This window comes from Callorhinus ursinus, unplaced genomic scaffold (assembly GCF_003265705.2).
Source record: "Callorhinus ursinus isolate GAN/ISIS: 27379988/994484 unplaced genomic scaffold, GSC_fseal_2.0 scaffold77, whole genome shotgun sequence".
Lineage (NCBI taxonomy): Eukaryota > Metazoa > Chordata > Mammalia > Carnivora > Otariidae > Callorhinus > Callorhinus ursinus.
Window position 1 is genome coordinate 1,745,485 of NW_027397139.1, and position 21,641 is coordinate 1,767,125.

The window sequence follows — 21,641 nt, forward strand, 5'->3', positions numbered from 1 at the left end:
TGCTTGCCTAGGTTCAAATCCGACAATTTCTAACTGAGTGACCTTGGACAAGACGCCTTCCTGTGCCTCAGTTTCCTCACGTGTCCATCGAGTGTTGTTAAACATAATGCTTGTGGATTGAATAAATGACCTCATATATGAAAGGGGCCATGTAGACCAAGGGGTTCATGACGCCGCATCATCTCCATCATCCCCCTGGGTCGGCTTGGGGAATGGATCCTGGGGATGCGAGTCTGGCCAGCGTGGATGAGACCGGGAAGTCGGGGCGGGGCCCAGTTAGGCCCCCCACGTAGACAAAAGCAGGGTGCCTCCTCTTGGGTCCCTCCCCCACCCCCACCTCCGCCTCCAGCGCCTCCTGCCGCCCACCCGGCTCCTCCCCCCGTTCCGCGCCGCCGTAGCTCCGGGCCGGGTTTTGCGTGACTCTGGCCCGGCTTTAAGCGGGGGGTGCCCGAGGGGGGGCGGAGGTGGCGGAGCCGCGAGTCGCAGCGGCGGCCGCGGCGGGCGGAGGAGATGCGGCCGCGGCGCGCCCCGGGTCCGGCCGCCGCGCAGCGCCCCCCCCGGAGCCGACGCCAGCGCGCCGGGGGCCGGGGCTGAGCCCCCTCCCCCAGCGAGGCGCCGCGGGCCGGGGGCGGGGAGAGCGCGCGCCCCCAGCCCCCTCCCCGCGCGGGATGCCCGGTTGGGCGGGGGTCGGGCCGTGCCTCCCCCGCGCACGGCCCCCCCCCCCCGCCCGCGCCCTCCCGCCCTCGCGCTCCCTCCCGCGCACTCGCGGCGCGGCGGCTCCGAGGTAAGCGCCCCGGGGCGTCTGCGAGAGGGGGCTGGGGGCGGCGCAGTCCCGGGGTGTCTGTCGGCACGCAGCTGGGGGGCTGAATCGTCGGCTGGGGCGGCCGGGTCAGGCGCTAGGATGGGGGCCGGAGGGCCCCGCCGCCGGGAGGGGGATGGATTTGGCCGGCGAGGGGGTTTGTGGAGCGCTATCGCGGGAGGATCTGTCAGCGACGCAACTGGGGAGGGGGCTGGATTTTAGGGGGGCCACTGTATGGAACGGTGTAGTGGGGGTCCAGTAGCATCGCTTTGAAGGGGCTGGATTTGGGCCTGGGGCGCTGAATGAAGCACCATAATGGGGGAGTCTAATGGCACCGCAGCTGGGGGGGCCTGGATTGTTGCCTGGGGGCCTGTATGTTGGAGCTATAATGGGGGTTCTGTCGGCACCGCAGCGGGTGGAGACTTTGTCCGGGGGGGCCGTGGGAGGCACAATAACGGGGCTCGCGGCTGCGCCGCTGGGGAGCTGGATTTGGGCCCAGGTGGGGGGTTCGGGGTCGGCAGGGGCCTGCTGGCCGGGGGTGGGGGGGTGGTGCTGGGGGGCGGAGCCCTGAGAGCTAAGTCGAGGCGGACCCGGGACCGGTGCGGTGGTCCTGGCCCGGTGAGGCCCCTCCACCCCACTCGGCGGTCCAGCCGCCGCACCTTGGGCGCCCCTGAGCCCTCTCCTGCCGCACGCCCGGCCCAGAAAGAGTCCAGGGCCCGGGCCGCGGGGGAGGGGACGCGGTGGGGGGAGAGAGCCAGCCTGTCCGGATCCCCCCGTTGCAGTGGGGGCCTGGGGGGTTCGGGGCCCCCCAAGAGCTGACAAAGGGACAAAGAAAGCGTCTCTCTCCGAGCGCGCCGGGAGAGGTGGGGGGCGCCGAGTGTGGCCCCCCTCCTGCGGACGCTGATTGGTCCCCGGGGCGGGGGTCACGTGCCCCCCCTCTCCGCCTTGCTCTCCGCCTGCGGGCGCCCTCCGAGTTTAGGGCACCTCCCAGAGGGGGCGCTGCTGTAGGAACCACCCCCCACCCCTGCCCCGGTAGATGCTGGAGCTGGGAGTATTTGCAAGAGTCCTGGGGCTGGAGGCGATTCACAGACCCTCAGCCCCTATTTGGCCCTCTCTGGCCGAGGTCTTCGGCATCCTACCCTCCCTGCCCCTTCGCCCCCCACCCTCACCCCCACCCCGGAGGTTGTCGTCTTTGACCCGCATACGGGAGGGGAACTGAGGCTTGGAGTTAGAAGAAGGGACCTTCAAGCTTTGGGGATCTGGGTTTGGGCTTAAGGAGGAAAGCGGGAGGGTGGCTAATGGCTAGGCCGACAGTAGAGACGCCACCCCCACCCCATTTACAAAATTGCATTTCTTCATGTTTCTCTGGGTTCCCTCCGCTCTCAAGGAGTCCTCTGGCTGGAGCATCCCCTCCTCCATGGGCTCCCCCCACCCAGCCTCTTTCCCAAATGCTAGTAGACGCTATTGGTTTCCTTTAGGGGTGAATTTTGGGGATGTATCTGGGCAATTGGTCTAAACTCTATTTAGAATGAGTACAGCATGTGGGGAGATGGCTGGGGCTCACCAGTGGGTCCAGGGCCCACCTGGGAGGGGGTCCTAAGCTCCCTGGGAAGTTGGCTGGGAGGTCACTGTGGCCCATAGGAGATCCCTTGATTACTGGGTAGGTGGTGGCCTGGCAAAAGCTTCATTCAAGTGGCATGTGAACTGGCCTGTTCCCAAGAGTAGATGGGGAAACTGAGGCCCAAGAAATTGGCAGAGTGGGCAAAGGGGGAAGCCAGACCTCTCCTCTCCTGGGGTTGCTAGACAGGGTTAAGGGGGAAAGGAGGTGCCACATCAGCTGAAACCCAGGAGCCCTCCCAAAGGTTACCCTGGACCCACCACCACCCTGTCCACTCTGGGCCGTGTGGAAATTTGGACCTGGAGCTTCCAGTGCCCCAGCCCTCTCCAAAAGAAAAAATTCGGTGTAGAGGAAAAAGCTGGGGCTAAGAGGGCCACAGCTGTGTGACCTCAGACAGGTGTCTAGCCCTCTCTGGGTTGCCATCTCCTCAGGAGGAGATCTTTGGGTTTAGGGCCTGAGTGGAGGGAGATTGGGCAAAGAGAGGTCACATAAGAATGCCCTGGATTTGTACCTCTCCACTCTCCCTCCAGTTCCTGCCTACCTTCTGCTGGGGCTGAGCACCCACGGCTCCTCCGGGTCCTGTCGCCTCCTCTGCTTTGAGGTGAGACAGTGTCTCTGAGCGGAGGTCTTGCTTACCCAGCAGGGGCGCCTCCTCCTCTAGGTTTTGTGTCCACCTTTGTCCACTGGGCAAGGAAGGTGCTGGAGACGGGCCGTAGGAGGGTTTGTCATCTGCACTGGCTGCCCAGAGCTTGAGACAGGAGTTGCTGGGGTTACATGGGGCTGGACCTGGAAGATAGAAATCAAACTGTCCTTGGAAAGGTGACCCTGACGTCAGCCCGCAGGACAGGTGAGCTGGGTCCCTGGAGGCTGAAGGACATGCCGGTCGCCCCCGTCTCCTGGGAAGGTGGTATCCCTGGCTGACCCCGGGGTGGGGCCCGTCCTGCATGCCTGGCCCTTTGTCAGAAGACGCTGGGGTGCCCAGGGAGGCCTCGGCCAGGGTCAGGACAAATGGAATCAGGGAGGACTGCCTGGAAGAGGGGGTGCTGGCATTGGACTGGAGGGATGGGAAGGATGATCCCAGGAGAAGAGGAGGACAGGGATTCGAAGTAGAGGGAGTGAGCAGCAAGAATAGCCACGGCAGCGTGTGTTGGGGGAGCCCTGAGTGGCTGGACTATTTTAGAGGTGGGAGATAAAGAGCAGTTAGGCCTGAGAGCTGGATAGGGTCCAAGAATGCCAAGTTGAGCTTGGGCTTTATCCCAAGGGCAGTTAGGAGCCACAGAAGGTTTTAAAGCAGGGGAGGGAATGGGCAAAGTTTTGGACCTTGAGCAGCTGAAAGGAAGGGTAGCTAAGAGGAGAAGAGTTCCTGGAAACCCAATGAGCTGCTTGGAGTGGTAGTGAGTTGCCTGTCCCGGGAGGCAGGCAAGGGAGGTTGATAGCCATCTTTCCAGAATCCTGGAAAAATAATTCTGATATTGGTCAAGGCCCAGGCGATCCTCCAAATTTCTTTTAAATTTCCGGGTACTGTGGGGCTTTTTGAACTATAATATTTAAGATACTGTGATTCTGAAATTCTAAGCCATTTAAGGGGCTGGGGATAGTCTGATTCTAGCAAGACCCAGGAGTGATGAGGGCTGACTGAATGTGGCCCCATTGAGCAGAAGTAGGGAAATTGAGGCTCCAGGCAGCCCCATTGAGCAGAAGTAGGGAAATTGAGGCTCCAAGCAGCCCCGGACTCAGGCCCCAGCCATCTGCCCCACATCCTGTGGTTGAATTACCCAGGAGCAGCTGCAGACTGGCCCCCCTCCCCACCCTAGACACAGCGCAGGTTTGGCTCGCCAGAGCCAGGGTTCAATGTGTGTCCTGATCAGTCTGGCCCTGAGCCATGTACTCTCTCATTATCACGGTTGTCTGTCACCTGGCCTTTGGGGATGTCCACGTAAAGTGATAGGCATTAGAATATGCCACAGAGGTGACTTAAGAGGCCGGAGACCCCTCTTCCATTCCTCTGGGCAAGGATCCGGTGCCCCACCAACCCCCCTTCATGACCCTTCACTGGTGGCCACCCCAGGGCCTGCTGGGAGGAGGCCCAGGCTAGTGAGGACTACATTTCCCAGGATGCACGTTGGCCCTGGCTGGGCCTGCTTTCCAAGGGCGGACCTGGGGGAGAACTTCCCAACTGCAGGAGCCCAGAAGAGGATTATGGGTTCTAAGAGGGGCCCTGGGTGAGATCTGGTCCAGGGCAGCTGGGGAGATCAGTCACTCAACAAAAGCTCCTATTGGCCCCTGTGTGCCATGCCCCATGCTGGGTGACACTGGGATCCCAGAGAAAAAGGCTTTAGCTCCGGTGTTTAGTTGGCCCCCAAGGGGCTTCCAGGCTGGAGAAGGGGAAACAGGCGGACCCTGGCCCTCTCTGCTACATGGAGTCAGAGTCCAGGTGCAAGGAGCAAATGGGGCTGGGGAAACTTGGTCTCTGCCCAGTGGATCAGGGAAGATGAACAAAGGAGGGGCATTGAAGCTGGGGAAATGATGGTTGTGTAGGAGTTCACAGTGGGGTTGGCTACATATTTTGACAGTTTTAGAACTTTTCCCGGAGGCCAAGGGGTCAGAGCCCCTGGGCAGTTGAGACAGCCTCACTGAATTATTGCCCTTAGAGATTGCCCACTTGGATCAGACTTACGTGTGTTTGAGTCCATGTCTTTGCTCATTCACTCACACACTCATGCCCCCTCTTTGAGACTCAGTTTACCCATTTGTAAAGCATAGATGCTATTTTCTCTCCCTTAGGATTGAACATTTAAAGAAGAGGACACGTGCTAGGCAACATGCTAGGCATAGTCCTGTTGTTTTTCTTACTCCAGAAAAAGGAATAACTTTGAGAAGCTGAAACTTTGTGGCCTCTGGCCCTGATCTCATTTGGAGCTGTGTGGTCCTTGCTCTCACTTCATGAGGTGACAGATGTTTAATAGGTGTCTATCTCCTAGGTGCTAGGTTCTGGGTACCCAGCAATGACCAAGGCAGACTGGGCCCTGCCTTTGTTGACCTCACATCCAGGTGGGGACATGGATACCAACTAGGGAAATAAAGTAAACCAAGTGTAATAAGTTTTCCTGAAGACAATAATACTGGATCGTGTAGCTGAGGAGGGCGGGGCTGTTTTAGCTGATGGTGTCAAAGAGCGTGTCTCTGAGGAGGTGGCATCTGAGCTGAGACCTGGAAAATGGGATGGAGCCAGTCATGTGGAGATCTGGAGGAAGAGCATTCCAGGAAGAGGGTAGAGGCAGTGCAAAGGCCCTGGGGCAGGACCTTTCCAGGTGCATTGTGTACATTGGAGCCCTACGTGGCTGGAGCAGAGTGAGTGAGGGGTAGAGAGGGAAGGAGGGGCAGGTCTTGCAGGGCCTTGGGGGCCTCAGAGGAAGACTTGGGCTTTTACCCAAGTGAGGCTTGAACCCCAGAGGACAGTGGGCCAAGGTGGCAGCACCTGACCCAGGGCTTACAGCCCTCTAATGGCTACTGGAGGGAGGACAGTCTGCGGGCAGCAAGGGCCAGAGCTGGGAGACTAGGGCCGAGGCCTCCATGCTGGTCCAGGTGAGCAATGATGGGGTCCAGCCTAGCTGAGGCAGGAGAGGGGGAAAGAAGTTGGTGGATGGGGTAGATCTGGGACTTGCTTACAGAAGGATGTGGAGAGAAACAGGGCCCCTTTCTCTAAGGCGTAGGGAGTACTGTGGTTAAGAGTGTAGTGTCTAGACCATATGGCCTGGGTTTGAGTCCAGCTTGGCCATTTCCTAGCTGTGCAAACTTGGGCCTATCACTCACCCACTCTGGGCCTGTTTCTTCAACCATAAAATGATAAGAAGAACCCTTCCCACCTACCCCACTACTACTTTCTATAAGGCCCACAAGCACAGAGCTTGGAAAACAATAGATGCCCCTGAGTGTTTGCTGCCATTCCCCTTTGAAGATCTGAGCCCCAGTCTCTGAGGAGAAATGAGGCACAGATCAGGGTGGCAAATTCCCTGAGGTCACCCAGAAAACAGGGGCCTCTGGCCCTCACTATTTTTTCTCCACTGATGCACAGTTCTCACGCCCCATCCCCCAGAGCCCACGTCACTCTGCCAGCATCTCTGCCATTCCTGAGCCCTGACTCACCAGAACTTGTGGTCCACTCTGACCCCAGGGCCGTCCCCCAGGACCTATCTCCCGCCTTTGTCTTCTTTAAGTTCATTTGCCAGGTCTTCCGTTCCCAGCAACACTTAGCACAGCCCTGCCTGCTTCCCGCCCAGCATCTCTTAGTGGTGTCCCCTTGCAGACCTGCCCTTCTGGTCTCCTCCCACTTGGGGATCCCTGTGGCCTCCCACACACGGCCTCTGGGGGAGGGGCAGAGTGACTGGAGGAATCTGGAGGGATCAACCTGGGGGAGAGGAGGGCTCCCAGAATCCCAAGAAAGGAGGACCGGTCTCGCCATCTTTTTGGACCCCAAGGGCAAGAATCAGATCTCTTTGTCCTCCCTAAAGTGGAGCCCCCTAGAGCCAAACCTTACTCCCCTCTGTTCCCCAAAACTGGGCCCCAAGAGCAGGGCCCAGCTCCCCTGCATTTCCTTCAACTTGGGGCTGAAGACGGGGTCTGTCTGCCCCCAGGCCTATCCAGAATTCCCCCCTTGGGAACCTGTGCATGTCCGCCCCCCCCAGCCCCAGCCCCACTCTGGATTCCCCAGGAGCCCCCAGCCCCTTCGGGCGGCCCCCTCCAGGGCCCTCTAATTACCCACTGGGTATAAATGACACTTTAATTTTCTCAGAATGGTCGCTGCATCGTGGAGAAAGCAGCCCCCCTTCCCCGTTCCTAATTACAAGTTGCTGCTTCCGACTTGCCTCCTGGCGGCCCAATTTCCAAACAGTGATTAAAATTAATTACCCAGGAGCCCCCCTCCCTCCCCGTCTGGGCCTGGGGCCCCGGGGGCCGGTCTGTGGCCCCCCTGCTTGAGGTCCTGTCTCTCCCACCTGTTCCCCACCCCGGCTCCCTGAGTGGCCTGGGGACAGGAGAGCCTCTCTCTGGGTCTCCGCTTGCTTATCCGCAAATGTGCATTTTGGGCTGTGCAGCCTCGTAGACAGATGGCACCTCGTGGGCACTTGGCAAGAGGCAGCACAACCCAGCAGCCTGGGTTCGGACTCCAGCCGCATGCTTCCGTGCTGTGTGACGTTGGCCAGGTGGCTCCACGTCTCTGGGCCTGTTTTTCCATCCACGAAACAGAGATGATGGTGCTGGTCTCTGCCTCACTGGGTTGGGGTGGGCAGGAAATGAGTTCATACATGTGAATCGTTGCGCCCAGCACGGGGCTTCATGAAATCTTAGCTTAAATCCCTGCTCTGCTGGGCCGCTGTGGGCTGCACGCGGAAGGTGGCTCAGGAACTCTTGAGCACCCGTTGTCTTCAAAAGAGACGCTCAGCACGAACTGAGTGTTTGCCATCAGCCCAGCTCTGTGCCAGGCCCTTGACATGCATGACCCTGGTCGCGGGTGACCCTCCTGGAGTGCTGGTGCACAGTAGGTGCTCAGGACGTCCGGAATAAACACATCCTCGCAGCTCTTTTGCAAGTAGGGGCTGTTCGCGGGACGCTCATCAGGCTGGTATGTGTGGAGCGCCTACTGTGTGCCGCGGAGCCGGCGTTGCGGGCCCCGATTTGCAGAAGAGGAAGCAGGAGGAGGCACTGCTGCCCCCCAGGCCAGCCAGGGATGAGTTAACCGGCATCCAGCAGCCTTTGGAGGACGAGGGGGCCTCTCTCTCCCCAGCCCCTCCATGGCCGGGCCCCAGGGACTCCCTCTGGCAGCGCTGCCAAGTTCCTAGACAGCCCCGAAGTCCGACTGGGCTGCCACAGGGGGCGACTTGAGGCAGCTGGAGGAGGCAGCTGTAAGCAGAGCTGGTAACTAGACCTGGAGGGCGCTGGGGCCCGGCTGCCGGGCTGGGTTACTCGATCCCCCCGGGGACACCGGGCCCCGGAGCTGGAATCCTGGGGCCGTCAGGCTGACAGCAGTTCCTCCTATGGAACTGGAAACGGGCATCCCGCCCCCATCCCAGCCATGGCACATGGAGAAACAGGGGCTCCGAGCCTGGCCCAGTGTCACAGAGTCCCCTGCTGTGGCCCAGAGGGACCCAGTGAGGGTGAGCTGCCGGCCCGAGGCCACCCAGCGAGGCCACTTCATGTCAAGTAAACACCTGCGTACCGGGCCCTGGTGTGGTGCCTGAAGTTATAGCGCAGAAAACTGAGGCGCAGTGTCTGGTCTGGAGAAGGGGGAGAATCCCAGGGGTCCTCTCTGGAGATAGGGCAGCCTCCCTCCACCCGCCCGCCGGGACCTTCCCAGTGCTCCTGGAACAGTTTCAGCCCCCAGGCCTTTGCCCTTGTGGAGCACCCTTCCCCACATCTTCCCTGCTGTTCCCTCCTCAATCCCGAGGCCGCAGACGGAATGTCCCTCCCCCCAGGGGTCCCCTAACCCCGCACCTGAGCAGCCCCTTTGCCACCCCCTGCCATTCTTACCGTCATTTGGTAACATGCGTACCCCCCTAGCTCCCCCGTGGGATGGGGGCCCCACAAGGGCAGGGCTTTGCCACTGTCTTGGTCACTGCCGTGTCCTCGTGCCTGGAACAGTGCCTAGCACACAGCGGGCACACAGTAATTGCTCATCTAAGGAGTGAATGGACAGCTCCTGGTGTAAGGTACAGGGAGCCAGAGCTGGACACAGAAGCTCCCAGGTTGGTGAGGTTGGGTGGAGGTGAGAGAGGAACGGTGGCTGGGGGAGCCCAGGGACACTGAAGCTCAGCCAGGGCAATCAAGGAAAGCTTCCTGGAGAAGGGGACATCCACATGTAGCTGATATAGATGGTGAGCAGGAGTTGGCTGGGGGGCTTCGAGGGGCAAAAGCAAGGTGACTATGTCTGGGTGATTGAGGGGGTTCCTGGGGAGAAGCTGGGCCTTGAGAAGGCTGAAGACGTCCCCCTGGCAGAGGGGACAGCCTGAGCAAAGACCTGAATGTGGGACTGGTGAATTCTGGGCATGCCTGGCAGGAGATGAGGGCAAGGGAAGGTTAAGGTCATTCCCAGGGTGGGAGGGATCCTTAAATGTCAGCACCCAGAAATCGGCGCTTTCTTCTGTGGGGTACTAGGGAGCCATTGCAGGCCTTTGAGCATGGTGTGGGCTGAGCTTGCCGAGAGTTGCTTGGGGGAAGAGGGATCAGAGAGGACGGTGGCATTGCCCTTCAAGCCCAAATTCTCAAAAGCCCCAGCGGGAAATGCTCAGGCTCCAGGAGGGACCAAATCTCCAGCCCCCAGGCTTTTAGCTTCTGGGAGCCTCTGGAAGCGAGAGGGATTTAAGATAGATCGAAAGTAGAACTTCCCTGCTAAAGCTGAGTGGATGGGGGAATCCTTCCTAGCTCTGGGCTTATTTCTGGAGCTGAGCTGTCAGCAGCAGCGACCACTGGCCACGTGTGGCTGTTGAATCACGTGTGGCTGGCCCGAATCGAGATATGCTCTAAAAGTAAAACACATACCAGATTCCAAAGATTAAATGCGAAAAATGGCATGTCGAAATGTCTCGTTGATCATTTTTACATTGATTACTGGTGGAAATAACAGTATTTTGGATCTATTGGGTTAAATAAAACACATTATTAAAATGAATTTCCCCTTTTGAATGTGGCTGCCTGGAAATTGAAAAGGACACGTGTGGGCGCAGTTTTCTGGTCTACATTATGTCCTCCCATCCGCAACATTGTAGGTTTGGACTTGTAGTCACCTGCTGCTTAGAGGCGGGGCAACCAAGGCCCACACAGCGGGGGTGGGGGGAACCATCGGAGGGCAGAGCCGGGATTTGAACCTGGGCCGCGCGATGCTGGAGACCAAGCTGCTAACCTGGAGCTCTTCAGCCAACAGTGTTGTCCACCCAGCCCGCATTCTGGGCCTCAGTTTCCTCAATCCACCAACAAGGTTAGACCCAGGGGTTGGCCAGCCTGGTGCCCACAGGGGATTGAGGTCCCTGGAAACTGTTTGATGGCCAGGGGGTGGCAGGCAGCAGCTTCATGGGGGGGATGGGTATATAAACTCTGACACATGGGCGTGTGCACACACGTGCAGACGGCCCGCCATGGCTGGGGCACACACGTGTGCTGTGGTTGCATCTGTGGATATGTGTGAACACACAGAGGCTGTTACGTGCTGTGGACATCGGGGCCTGTGGACATGTGTGGGGGGACCCACACTCCTGTGGACATGGGCCAAGTGGAACCAGGGAGGAGGGCAGATCTGGAGTCCACTCCTGATGTTGACACTTAGTTCATTCACTTACAACAAGACATTATCGAGCGCCAGTGGTGTGCCAGATGCTGTGGGGACACGTCATTGACCAAGTCACACCCCAGACTGCCGTCACAGGGCTCCCCGTCCAGGGGGGCAGACAGGCTCTGAACAGGCTGATGTGTGGATGATTATTTTATTTGGGGGTACCCATGCACGAAGATTGTTGTGCATGCTGATCCCTGTGAGATCTTACTACGTGCAGGCTCCGGTTGGTGGGTCTGGGGTGGGGTTTGGGGCTCTGCATTTCTTTTTCTTTTTCTTTTTAAGATTTTATATATTCATTTGAGAGAGCACAAGCAGGGGGAGAGGCAGAGGGAGAGGGAGAAGCGGACCCCCTGCTGAGCTGGGAGCCTGCCATGGGGCTCGACGTGGGGCTAGACGTGGGGCTGGATCCCAGGACCTGGAGACCGTGACCTGAGCCAAGGCAGACAGACCCTCAACCACCGGAGCCACGCAGGTGCCCCACGGGGGCTCTGCATTTCTAAGGGCTCCAAGTGAGGCTGATGCTGCCGGTCTGAGGACCACATTCGGAGGAGAAAGGGTCTAAATTGGACACTTTGAGAGTGTGATACCGGGTAGGGAGGGGCATAGCGGTGCATGGAAAGGGTAGAGGCTCCTGGAGTATAGGGGGTTAGCGCTGGGAGGGCTGTCTCTGAAGATGTGGTATTGCAGCAGAGACCTGAAGTAAGGACAGATGTGGTTATCCTTCCCTGGGGCCCTGGGGCAGGACTGCACCTGCCTTGTTGGGGGGCGCCCGTGTGGCTAGAGCAGAGTGGGCGAGGGGGCGATGGGGAGGAAGTGAGGGCGGGGAGGGGGCTGGGGACAAGTGGTGCAGGGTCTTGAGGGCAGCAGGGAAGAGGCTTTCCCCCAGGGAGGTGGGAGCCCTGGAGGGCTGTGGGCAGAGAAGGGACGACCTGACTCGATGGCTCACAGGCGCCCTCTGGTGGCCGCTGCGGGGAGGAGGGACGGTGGAGGGGATGAAGGCTGCAGCCTGGGACCAGGGTGGAGGGGACTGCGCGGGTCTGGGCGAGAGACAATGGGGGCTGACCAGGAACGGACTGGAAAGGAGTGAGAATTCTGGATAAACTTGAATGCAGAGCCCACATGACTTGCTGGCATTGGGCGTGAGGGTGAGGGAATGAGGCTGGGGGGCCGGGTGTTGGGGGGAGCTGGGGGGAGCGGGGGGAGGACTCCCAGGCGCGGCCTGAGCCGCCAGCTGAGGCCGGGGTGCCAGAGCAAGCTCCAGCTGGGGGCGGGGAGCGCCAGCTGCCAGTCAGGAGGTCAGCTTGATCCATCCGTTCAGCACCGTTCCGGTGAAAACCCCAACAGGCTTTATGTTTTATCTGTCGTTTGGAACTTACCAGCGGATCCTAAAATTTATACTGAAGTCCCATGGCCAAGGGTAGCCCAGACGCCTTGGCCTGAAAAAGTGCCAGGTGGGAGAAGTTTTCCAGAAGGAAACTGGAGCCTATGTCAAAGTTACAGTAACTGAGGTGCAGGGAAGACGGTCCGGTCCAGGGGCCACCTGAGGACCTGAGAGGTAAAGTGCGGTGGCTTTAAGGGATTTCTGCCTCTGCCTCAGTCTTCTCATCTGTACAGTGGGACCGTGTGCCAAGAGTTGGAGTGATGGTCGGGGTTCCAGCAGAGAGTCCCTGCCACAGCGTGAGGCCTCCTGGAGGGGGGCTGGTGCTCTGTGGCCTTATGACGGTTCCTCCTGTGTCCCCAGGGCTGCAGGCAGGAGGCAAACCCCTTCCACGGGCAGGCAAACACGTGGGTGAAAGGATGCCCCCCCCACGCCGTGGGGTGCACAGGCTGGCCACGCAGCGCCCCCCATCTGGCCCTGGTGGTGGCTCCAGGTGGCCAGGTGCTCGGGCAGGGGGTGGGGCTTCATCCGGACGGGCGGGCGCCAGGTGGCTGCTGACAGAGGCGCCGCGAGTTTCACAGAGAGAAGCAGAGGGTCTTGGCGGGGGAGGTGCTGAGGCTTCCAGTAACCCCAGGGCAGGGGGTAAACTGAGGCCAGGTGCAGTGAGTGGGCCCCATCGTGGCCTGGACTCCCCCAAAAAAGCATGTGGGGTTCAGTTCTGCATTAGAGTCAAAATAACTAATGTTGACTGAGCGGTATCAGCCTCGGCTCCATTTCGTCCATGACGTTGCCGCCCTGCGCCTCAGTTTCCCCATCTGTATAAGGGGCATGTTAACAACACCCACCTCTTGGGTGTGCTGTGTGGATTTTTACAACGCCTGGCACATAGTAAGTGCTTGGTGTTTGCCACCTTTATTATTTATTGAGCTTCCACTGTATGCATGGCCCTGTGCTGGGTGCTGGGGACACAGTGGTGGCCAAGACCCTGTCCTGCCCTCCCAGGAGGCTCACAGTCCAGTGGGGAAGACAGACAGGCAGGCAGTTAGAAGGTAGGGGGATCAGGGCACTAATGGGGGACACACTGGCACGTGGGAGCCTGGAGGAAGCCCATCTAGGCTGATCTGGGAAGGCTTCCTGGAGGAGGTGTCTGAGAAGAACAAGTTCACCAGGTTACTGGAAGCAGGAGGAAGGTGTGCCAGGCAGAGGGAACAGCATGTGCAGATGATGTCCAGAGGTGGAGATGGAATGGAGGGGAGGGGTTGGGACTTCATTTTGAGGACACTAGGGAGCCATAGAAGGGTTCAGAGCAGAAGTTCTCAGCTGGGGCTGGTTTTGCCCCCCAAGGAACACTGGATAGATGTCTGGGGAAATCTGTGGTTGTCACACTGGGGTTTCTCCTGGCATCAAGTGGGGGGGGGGCAGGGATGCTGCTCAACACACCCACAGTCCCCAGGACAGCCCCCCAGAGAGAATAGTCACCCTGAATGTCAACAGTGCCAAGGGGCAGAGACTCTGGTTTAGAGCAGGGGAAAAACAGGTGAGATTTGAGTTCTAGAAAGATTCCTTTGCTACCTTGAGGAGGATACTGAAGGGGCAGGATTGGAGGCCAGGAGACCAGGTAGGAGGAGGTGGGGGCTGGGCTACAGAGCACTTGGGGGACAGGGAGGGGACAGGGAAGTCAACACCCCATTCTTTGGCTAGGGGATGCCGGGGCTGTTCTTAAGTCGAGGAACTGGTAGGAGAAACAGGTTCGGGCAAAGAAAGCCCAGTGTGGGCCCAGGGGTCCTTGGATGGATCTGTGGGGCTGGGGGCAGATGGACAGAGGGGGCAAATGAACCCCTTCCCAGCCTCCAGTTGCTGCATCACAAGGTTAGGAACACCAGGAGAAAAAGTTAGCCACGAGGTCCCATCCTGACCTGGGGCCTCAGTCTGCCTGTCCATGCACTTGTGTATTAAGTTACTGCTAGCCTGTCTGGGTTGAGGGTTGAGGGAATGGGCTGGGTGGTTATTGATCTTGTTATGGTCATTAGGATGCTCAATACCTAGGAGCAAAATCCTGGAGCCAGAGAGCCCTGGGTTAGACCCAACTGCCACATCCTCTCTGGTGGGACCATAGCCCCCAAATCAGACCCTCAGTGTTCACATCTGCAGGATGGGCTAACTGTTACATCACTCCCGCTAGAGCCAGTGGGGGGCTCTATGAAGTAATTCCCGGAAACCAGCCAGCCCCAACTTCTGGTACTTACTATGGCAACAGCAACAACAGGAATCATAATAATTAGCATTTACTGAGCACCTGTGCTGTGCCAGGTGCTGCACTAATACCCGCCACAGGCCTATGAGATCAGTCCTGTTCTCATGCCCATTTTACAGATGAGGAAACCGAGGCCCAGAGGCAGAACCTGTCCAGGATGACACAGCATGTAAATGGCCGAGCTGGGATTTGAACCCTTGCAGCCTGACTCTGGAGCCCTGCATGGCCAGTGAATGGAAGCTTTGTTTGGAAGGCTCTTACGTTAAATATTGTTCTGATAAAACATGGGCCAGAATGCACAGGGCATCACCTCACACCCATTCTGGGATGGCAAACCCGGGAAATAACACATGTTAGCAAGGATGTGGAGAAATGGGAACGCTCACGGGCTGCTGGTGGGAATGTGAGGCGGGGGCCAGTGCTATGGCAAACGGTCTGGCGGTTCCCCGAAGAAGTTAAACATAGAATTACCATGTGATCCTAGGTCTAGACCAAAAGAATTAAAAGCAGGGTCTCAAAGAGTTGTTTGCAACCCCAAGTTCATAGCAGCCTTATTCACAACAGCCAAGAGGTGGAGACAACCTCAGTGTCCGGCAGGTGAATGAATAAACACGGTGTGGTCCATCCATGCTTGGGAACACGCTCCAGCCTTAGAAAGGAAGGGACCCTGACACCCGCCACGACGCGGAGGGACCCCGAGGACACTGGGCTCAGTGAGAGGAGCCAGACCCAGAAGGACACATCCCGCAGACCGCACTCCCAGGAGGTCCCCAGAGGAGTGTCCCGTCCACAGAGACAGAGAGGAGAGGGTGGGAGCCAGGGCTGGGGCAGGGGGTGGGGAGTCCGTGCTTCGTGGGGACAGAGTCGCCATGTAGGGAGATGGAAAGTTCTGGAGACGGAGGGTGGGGGTGGCTGCACAACAGGGTGAGTGTGCTTCGTGCCGCTGAACTGTGCACTTAAAAATGGTTAAGATAGTAAATTTATGGTATATATATTTAACACAATATAAAAAGAAAAATGTTTATTAAAAAAAAAAAAACGGACAGAGCCCCTCAGAGGCCGGGATGACCCAGGCAGATGTTGTGGGGGAGGAGGCTGGAGTGGGGGAGGGCAGTGGCCTGAGGGTGGCGTAGGCAGCAGCAGGCTGGAGGCCACACTGGGGGCCTTGACTGCTATGCAGTGGCTGGGACCTAGATAGGAGTCACTGGGAGCCATGGGAGGCTGCAGACCAAGGGAGGAGCCAGGGAAGGAAGCTCTTAAGGAAGCAGAGGCATGTCCCCCGAACACGTGGAATCCGGGCATCTGCTGAGTCACAAATACTGGAAGTCCAGGGTCATGGAGAGGAAGCTCTGCTGGTCCACGCAAGGCCTTCCTGTTTTTTGGCCCTGAGTCCTCAGAGGCAGGCACTCCAGGGCCAAAGGTCCCGACCACCTTCACCTCCAGGGCTTCAGAATCTTGGGAGCTCTGAGGCCAGGACAGGGCGTGGTGATGTCCCTGCTGCTCAGATGGGGAAACTGAGGCACAGGGCTTGCCTGTGGCTTCCCGGAAGGACGAGGCTGCAGGCTTCTTACTCGGGACCTCCAGACTGCACCCCTGCTGGTAGGGATGTGGAGGGCTGGGTTCCAGAGGGTGAGTTCTGCTCACACTTCCACCAACCGATCATCACCGGGAGGGAGTCTCCATGCTGCACAAGCCGGCAGGTTCTCCAAATTACCTTGGACAGGAGCGGGAAGCAAGCTCCTTTGAGGGGTAGTGAGGTGCCTGTCACAGAGGTATTCCAGCAGAGGCCAGAAAGCCTGGACTTGGGAAGGAAGTCAGACTCACCGGGGCCCCTCTGAGGTCCCCGGCCAGCTGGAACATTCTACGATTCTAAAGTATGGCAACTCCCAGATTGTGGTTTATAAAATTCTGAGAGACTGAAAAACTTTTTTAAGACTTTGATTTTAAGATTGTGGTTTATTTTTTTAAAGATTTGATATATTTATTAATTTATTTGAGAGCGAGCGAGCAAGCGGTGGGGGGGTGGGGAGGGAGAGGGACAAGCAGACTCCGCGCTGGGCCGGGAGGCCCACGAGGGGCTCAATCTCAGGACCCTGATATCACGACCTGAGCGGAAATCAAGAGTCAGTCGCTGAACTGACTGAACCACCCAGGCGCCCCAGGATTGTTGTGTTTTAATTGTAAGATTTCTTGAATATATGTTTTGAGATTGAATTATTTAAGTACGTGTTGTTAAGTGTTGTGTCTATCATTATCGTGATTATTTGTTTTTTTAATTATTTAATATGATTTCATTTCAAAGTCATTTAAATATTGTCATTATTAGTTTTTGGTTCGAAACCATTTCCGGAGCTCTCACTACGTTGTGGTTAGAAAGTCTTTCTGATAATTAAATAAGTGCTGGCGTTACTATTATTGCCGAGGTTTGTGTTATGTTTTATCATTACCCCATGGGGAGTGGTTTTTGGGTACTTGAAGGTCCAGGCCACTGCGGCTCGCGTGCGCCATCTCTCGGCGGAGGGCGGAACTGCAGGCCGCACAGCTCACCGCCAGGCCCCTCGCCCGCAGGTCTCACTTCTCGTCGCCCCGACCTCGCCATGCGGACCCCGCGAGCGCCCCCTCCTCGCCCGGCCCCACTGCTCCTACTGCTGCTGCTGGGGGGAGCCAACGGCCTTTTCCCCGAGGAGCCACCGCCACTTAGCGTGGCCCCCAGGGACTGTGAGTGGGGGTCCCGGGGGGAGCAGGGGTCCGGAGGGAGGGTCTTGCTTCCCAACTGGGTCGGCTGCCCACTTCCCTCAGGGCTCACCAGACCAGGTTCACCCCAGCCCTGGATCACACCCCTCCCCCAGACCTGAACCACTACCCCGTGTTCGTGGGCAGCGGGCCAGGACGCCTGACCCCCACAGACGGTGCTGACGACCTTAACATCCAGCGAGTCCTGCGGGTCAACAGGACCCTGTTCATCGGGGACAGGTATGAGGGATTGTCGGGCAGAGTGCAGGGTGAGGTGTGGGGAGCTGGTGGTGGCATTTTGGGGAGGTTTGCACGATGGACCACATTGTTTGGCTGGAGTACAAATTGGCGTCTTTGGGGTGGGACTATATAAAGGGTGCTGACTGAACTCCACTTGTGGTTACAGTCTGGAGTCTGCTATGGTGTGTTTGTAGGTGGGGACAGTTCTTTGGTCAGAATTCCCTGGGTTTCTATAGAAGGTGCTGATGTGGGGCTCTAGGGCTTCTCGGAGAACGGACATTTGAGTTGAGACCTGAGTGATGAGGAACCAGCCATGGGGACATCTCGGGGGAGAGGGAGAAAATCTAGGCAGAGAGCACAATCTATGCAAAGGTCCTGGGGCAGGATCCGGCCTGGTGTGTTGGAAGAACATTGAGGAGGCCCGATTGGCTGGAGCAGAATGGGTGACTGGGAGATGGGGAGGAAGGGAAGGCAGGGAGGGGACCGGGCAGGTCGTGTGGGGTCTTGGGGACCACAGGGAGGACATGGGCTTTTACCCCAGTGAGGGGGGAGCCCTGGAGGGCTGCGGGCAGAGGAGGGGGTCCTGACTCAGGTGCTCATAGGTACCCTCTGATTGCTGTGGGAAGGACGGACCGAGGGCTGGAGCCAGGGGAACCAAGGTGAAGGCAACTGCCCTGGTTCAGGGTGGACTAGGGTGGTGGCCGTGGAGTGCATGAGAAGTGGGTAAATTCTTGGTAGACATTAAAGGCAGAGCTGACAGTATTGGCTGATATGTGGGAGGCGAGGAGAAGTGGCAAGTTGAGGGTGCCTCCCAAGCTGTGGCCTTTGCCCCTGGAAGGACAGAGTGGCCTCAGCCAAGATGAGCGACCAGGCAGGAGCAGGTGTGGGGACAGTCGGGTGCAGTGTGGTCGAGCTGAGTGTCAGACGCCCGGGAGCCCCCCGCAAAGAGACCCCCGAGTCTGGAGCTCAGGGGAGGGCCCGGCTGGAGACAGGACTGTGGGTGTCATCCTGCCATAGACGGGGGGAGAGAGTAGACAAGGCTGCCCGGGAGGGGAGCGGCTGGGGAGGGAAGAGGCCCGAGGACCCAGCCTGGGCACCGGGGGAGCGGTGAGAGACTGAGGGGCTGGAGAGGTGGGAGGGGAGCCCGGTCCCTGAGGAGTTCCCAGGAGAAGGAGGGGGGCCGGGCCAGGGAGACAGCGCCCGAGGGGGAGGAGGACAGGGAAGTGACTTCTGGACTTCACCTTGACCAAGGCAGTTTCTGCGGCGGGGGCGGGGGGGAAGAGCCTGGGGAGACTGAGAGGTGGTGGGAGGGGCCCCTGATGGCACCTGATGAAGGGCACTGGATAGTTCATCATGCTGGGAGTAGGCCCCCAAGGCCGTGGGGCGTGTAAGCTTGAAGAGGCATGTCAAGGCGTATGGGGTGTGCTAGAACCTGTGGGTCACTTTAGGACCGGAGGAAGCGTGTGATGGCACTCACGAGCACGCGGGGGCATGTTCAGTGTTGCAGTTTCTAGTGGCTGAGGCACTGGCACACCCCTGCACGTTATGTGTGGGACACACTTCTGCCGCCAGGAGAATGGAAAGTGGAGGCGGGGGGTTGGAGGCTCCCGTCCTCACTAGCTGCACCTCTCCCCTAGGGACAACCTGTACCGGGTGGAGCTGGAGCCCCCCACGACCACGGAGCTGCAGTACCAGCGGGTGAGGAGGGGGCCCAGGTGGGAGGGGTGGGGGCAGCACTTGAGGCTCCTGCCAGGGGGCCCTGACACGGGCTGGGGAGCAAGAATTGGGCGGCAGGGATCCCGCTCCCCTTACCGCTGACTCTGCTCTCAGAAACTGACCTGGCCCTCCAACCCCAGTGACATCAACGTGTGTCGGATGAAGGGCAAGCAGGAGGTGAGTGGGACCTGGGCACGCCTCCAGCCACGCCCCAACCCGGCCCAGTTCGGGGCAAATGTTCCTCTGTCTGCATCCGCGGCTAGAACCCTCCTGTTGCCATGGCTGCGCCCCGAGAGCCTGGCCACGGCCCCAAGTGGTCCTTAGGCATGGCCACGTCCCCAGCCTTGGTCTTGCCGGAACTCCATCCCTTCAGTGGCCGCCGATGCAAAGTATTTCTGCGCCTTGGCGGGTTCCTCAGTCACTTGGAAGATCCAGTCCCGTTTCAGCCCCTGATGTGGTCCCTGTCCTGGCCACGCCCACACCTCCGGCCCCGCCCCGCCGCCCCTCCAGCCCTCGATACTAGGCACACACCCGTGACCACGCCCACCATGACTTCTGTCTTCCCGCCCCACCCCAGGGCGAGTGTCGAAATTTTGTAAAGGTGCTGCTTCTTCGGGACGAATCCACGCTCTTCGTGTGCGGTTCCAATGCCTTCAACCCCGTGTGTGCCAACTACAGCGTGAGTCTCCGCCCTTCCAGGCCCTGAAGCCCCAGGTCCAACCTCCTGGTCTTGGCTCACCTGCCCTCTGCTGGCCGGGCACTTTCCCCAGATCACGTCACCTCCTACGGGAAGCCTTCCTGGATATACCCTCCTCGGGCCCTCACCAGGAGCTCCAGAGGAGGCTTCCAAAGGAGATCCGGGAAGCCATAGCTCACTTAAGCTACAAGCCAGTTATAGGATTAACTAGAATTGACTCTTAGACCGGCTCGCAGAACAGTACACTAAGCTCTAGAGAGTTTAAGTGGCTGACCAAACCACACAGCATCCAAGGTGGAGGCAGGATTCCTCGGGGCGGGGGGTGGCTGCCAGGTGTGGCCAGGAACGCTGTCACTCAGGCCCCATCCCCCCTGCAGATGGACACACTGCAGCCCCTCGGGGACAACATTAGCGGCATGGCCCGTTGCCCGTACGACCCCAAACATGCCAACGTTGCTCTCTTCTCTGGTGAGTGCCCCCAGCTCTGACCATCTGCTGGGGCCCCAACCCTGACCCGTGTGGCATTTTCCACTCTTGGAGGCGGGTTATTATGAAGGTGGCTGTGAAACAGAGAATCTCAGGCACGGTCGGCACTCAGCCAAGGTCAGGGCTCAGCTGGAGGAGCTGGAGATCAGCCTGGGCTCAGGCTTAGGTGGGGTCAGGGCTCGGTCTAGGGACAGGAGCTTCCTTGGGCTCTGGGCTCAGTCTTGGAAGATCAGGTTTTGACCCACCCCGCCCCTGGCCTCTGTGATGTAACTTCTCACCCGTTTCCCCTCAAATCACGCGCATCCAGAAGGAATGCTCTTCACCGCCACAGTTACCGACTTCCTAGCCATCGATGCTGTCATCTACCGCAGCCTGGGGGACCGGCCCACTCTGCGAACCGTGAAACATGACTCCAAGTGGTTCAAAGGTGGGGCAGGCATTCATCAAATCCCCCCACCAGAATAAGAGTCCCAGAGGAGACAGAGAGGGACTCCCATCTCATCTTTGGAACCTACTGACCTCTTTGAAGATAAAGCTAGAGGAAAGACTTCGGTTGGATCTAAAGTAGAACTTGCTGGAAATGGGTGGTTTGGAAACCTGAAATGGAACAAGGGGGATATAGCGGGAACTTAGCTCTTCAACACATGAGGGAAGAAGGTGACAAAAATAGTAGATGTTGCTGTTTGTGGAGGGTAGACACAGTGATTTTAGGATTCGGACACCCAACACCCCCCCAAAAATCTTTGAGTCTATTTTATTTTGCCTGGGTAATTGGCCAGTGTCCACCCTTCACTGTAAAAGCATTCACCTGAGCTGATGTGTTCACAGCCCTGGAAACTCCCATTTCTCATGTTAGGGGCTGAGTTCTGACCCCTCCTCTCCTACAGAGCCCTACTTTGTCCATGCGGTGGAGTGGGGCAGCCACATCTACTTCTTCTTCCGGGAGATCGCGATGGAGTTTAACTACCTGGAGAAGGTAAGGTCCTCTCTCTCCTACCCCTGAGAGCCACTGGTGGTGGGGCATGGAGCTGAGAGGCTCTGATCATGGGAAGTGGGGAGTAGAGGTGGATCCATGAATCTCCACCTGGGGCAAGAGGTTCCGTCCTCCACCTCTGATCCTCAAGACCCTCCACTCCAGCCAGGACCAGGCCTCTGAGGCTGGACGACATTTATGGAGCGGCCTTGGTGCACACAGCCCTGGGTGAGGTTCATGGGTTCGAAGGCAGGTAACACCTCTGGGTTCCAGTCCTGGTGTTGTTGCTATTCACCTGGTCTACCCCCCATAACTTATTTATCCATGCCAGTCAATGTTCTGTCTATCCATACATCCGCTCATCCATCTACCCATGGATCCGCCCATCCATCTACCCATGCATCCGCTCATCCATCTACCCATG

The 21,641-nt window shown here is 58.5% G+C and overlaps 1 protein-coding gene across 5 annotated transcripts in view; it reads left to right on the forward strand.

The window, feature by feature from the left end:
* The first annotated feature begins 734 nt into the window (after nt 1-734).
* SEMA6B (semaphorin 6B) overlaps nt 735-21,641 on the forward strand; it is a 27,434-nt gene continuing 6,527 nt past the window's right edge. Inside the window, exons 1-9 of one of the 5 annotated variants that reach the window (XM_073887188.1) lie at nt 735-784; nt 16,941-17,090; nt 17,222-17,345; nt 18,983-19,043; nt 19,176-19,238; nt 19,639-19,740; nt 20,136-20,226; nt 20,552-20,671; nt 21,132-21,220. In XM_073887188.1, coding sequence (XP_073743289.1) covers nt 16,970-17,090; nt 17,222-17,345; nt 18,983-19,043; nt 19,176-19,238; nt 19,639-19,740; nt 20,136-20,226; nt 20,552-20,671; nt 21,132-21,220 — 771 coding nt within the window. In that variant the 5' untranslated portion in view covers nt 735-784; nt 16,941-16,969. Of the gene's footprint in view, nt 785-15,717; nt 16,247-16,397; nt 16,553-16,940; nt 17,091-17,221; nt 17,346-18,982; nt 19,044-19,175; nt 19,239-19,638; nt 19,741-20,135; nt 20,227-20,551; nt 20,672-21,131; nt 21,221-21,641 lie in introns of those variants that run through there. The other 4 variants (XM_073887187.1, XM_025861374.2, XM_025861375.2 and 1 more) reach the window with 4 other exon arrangements.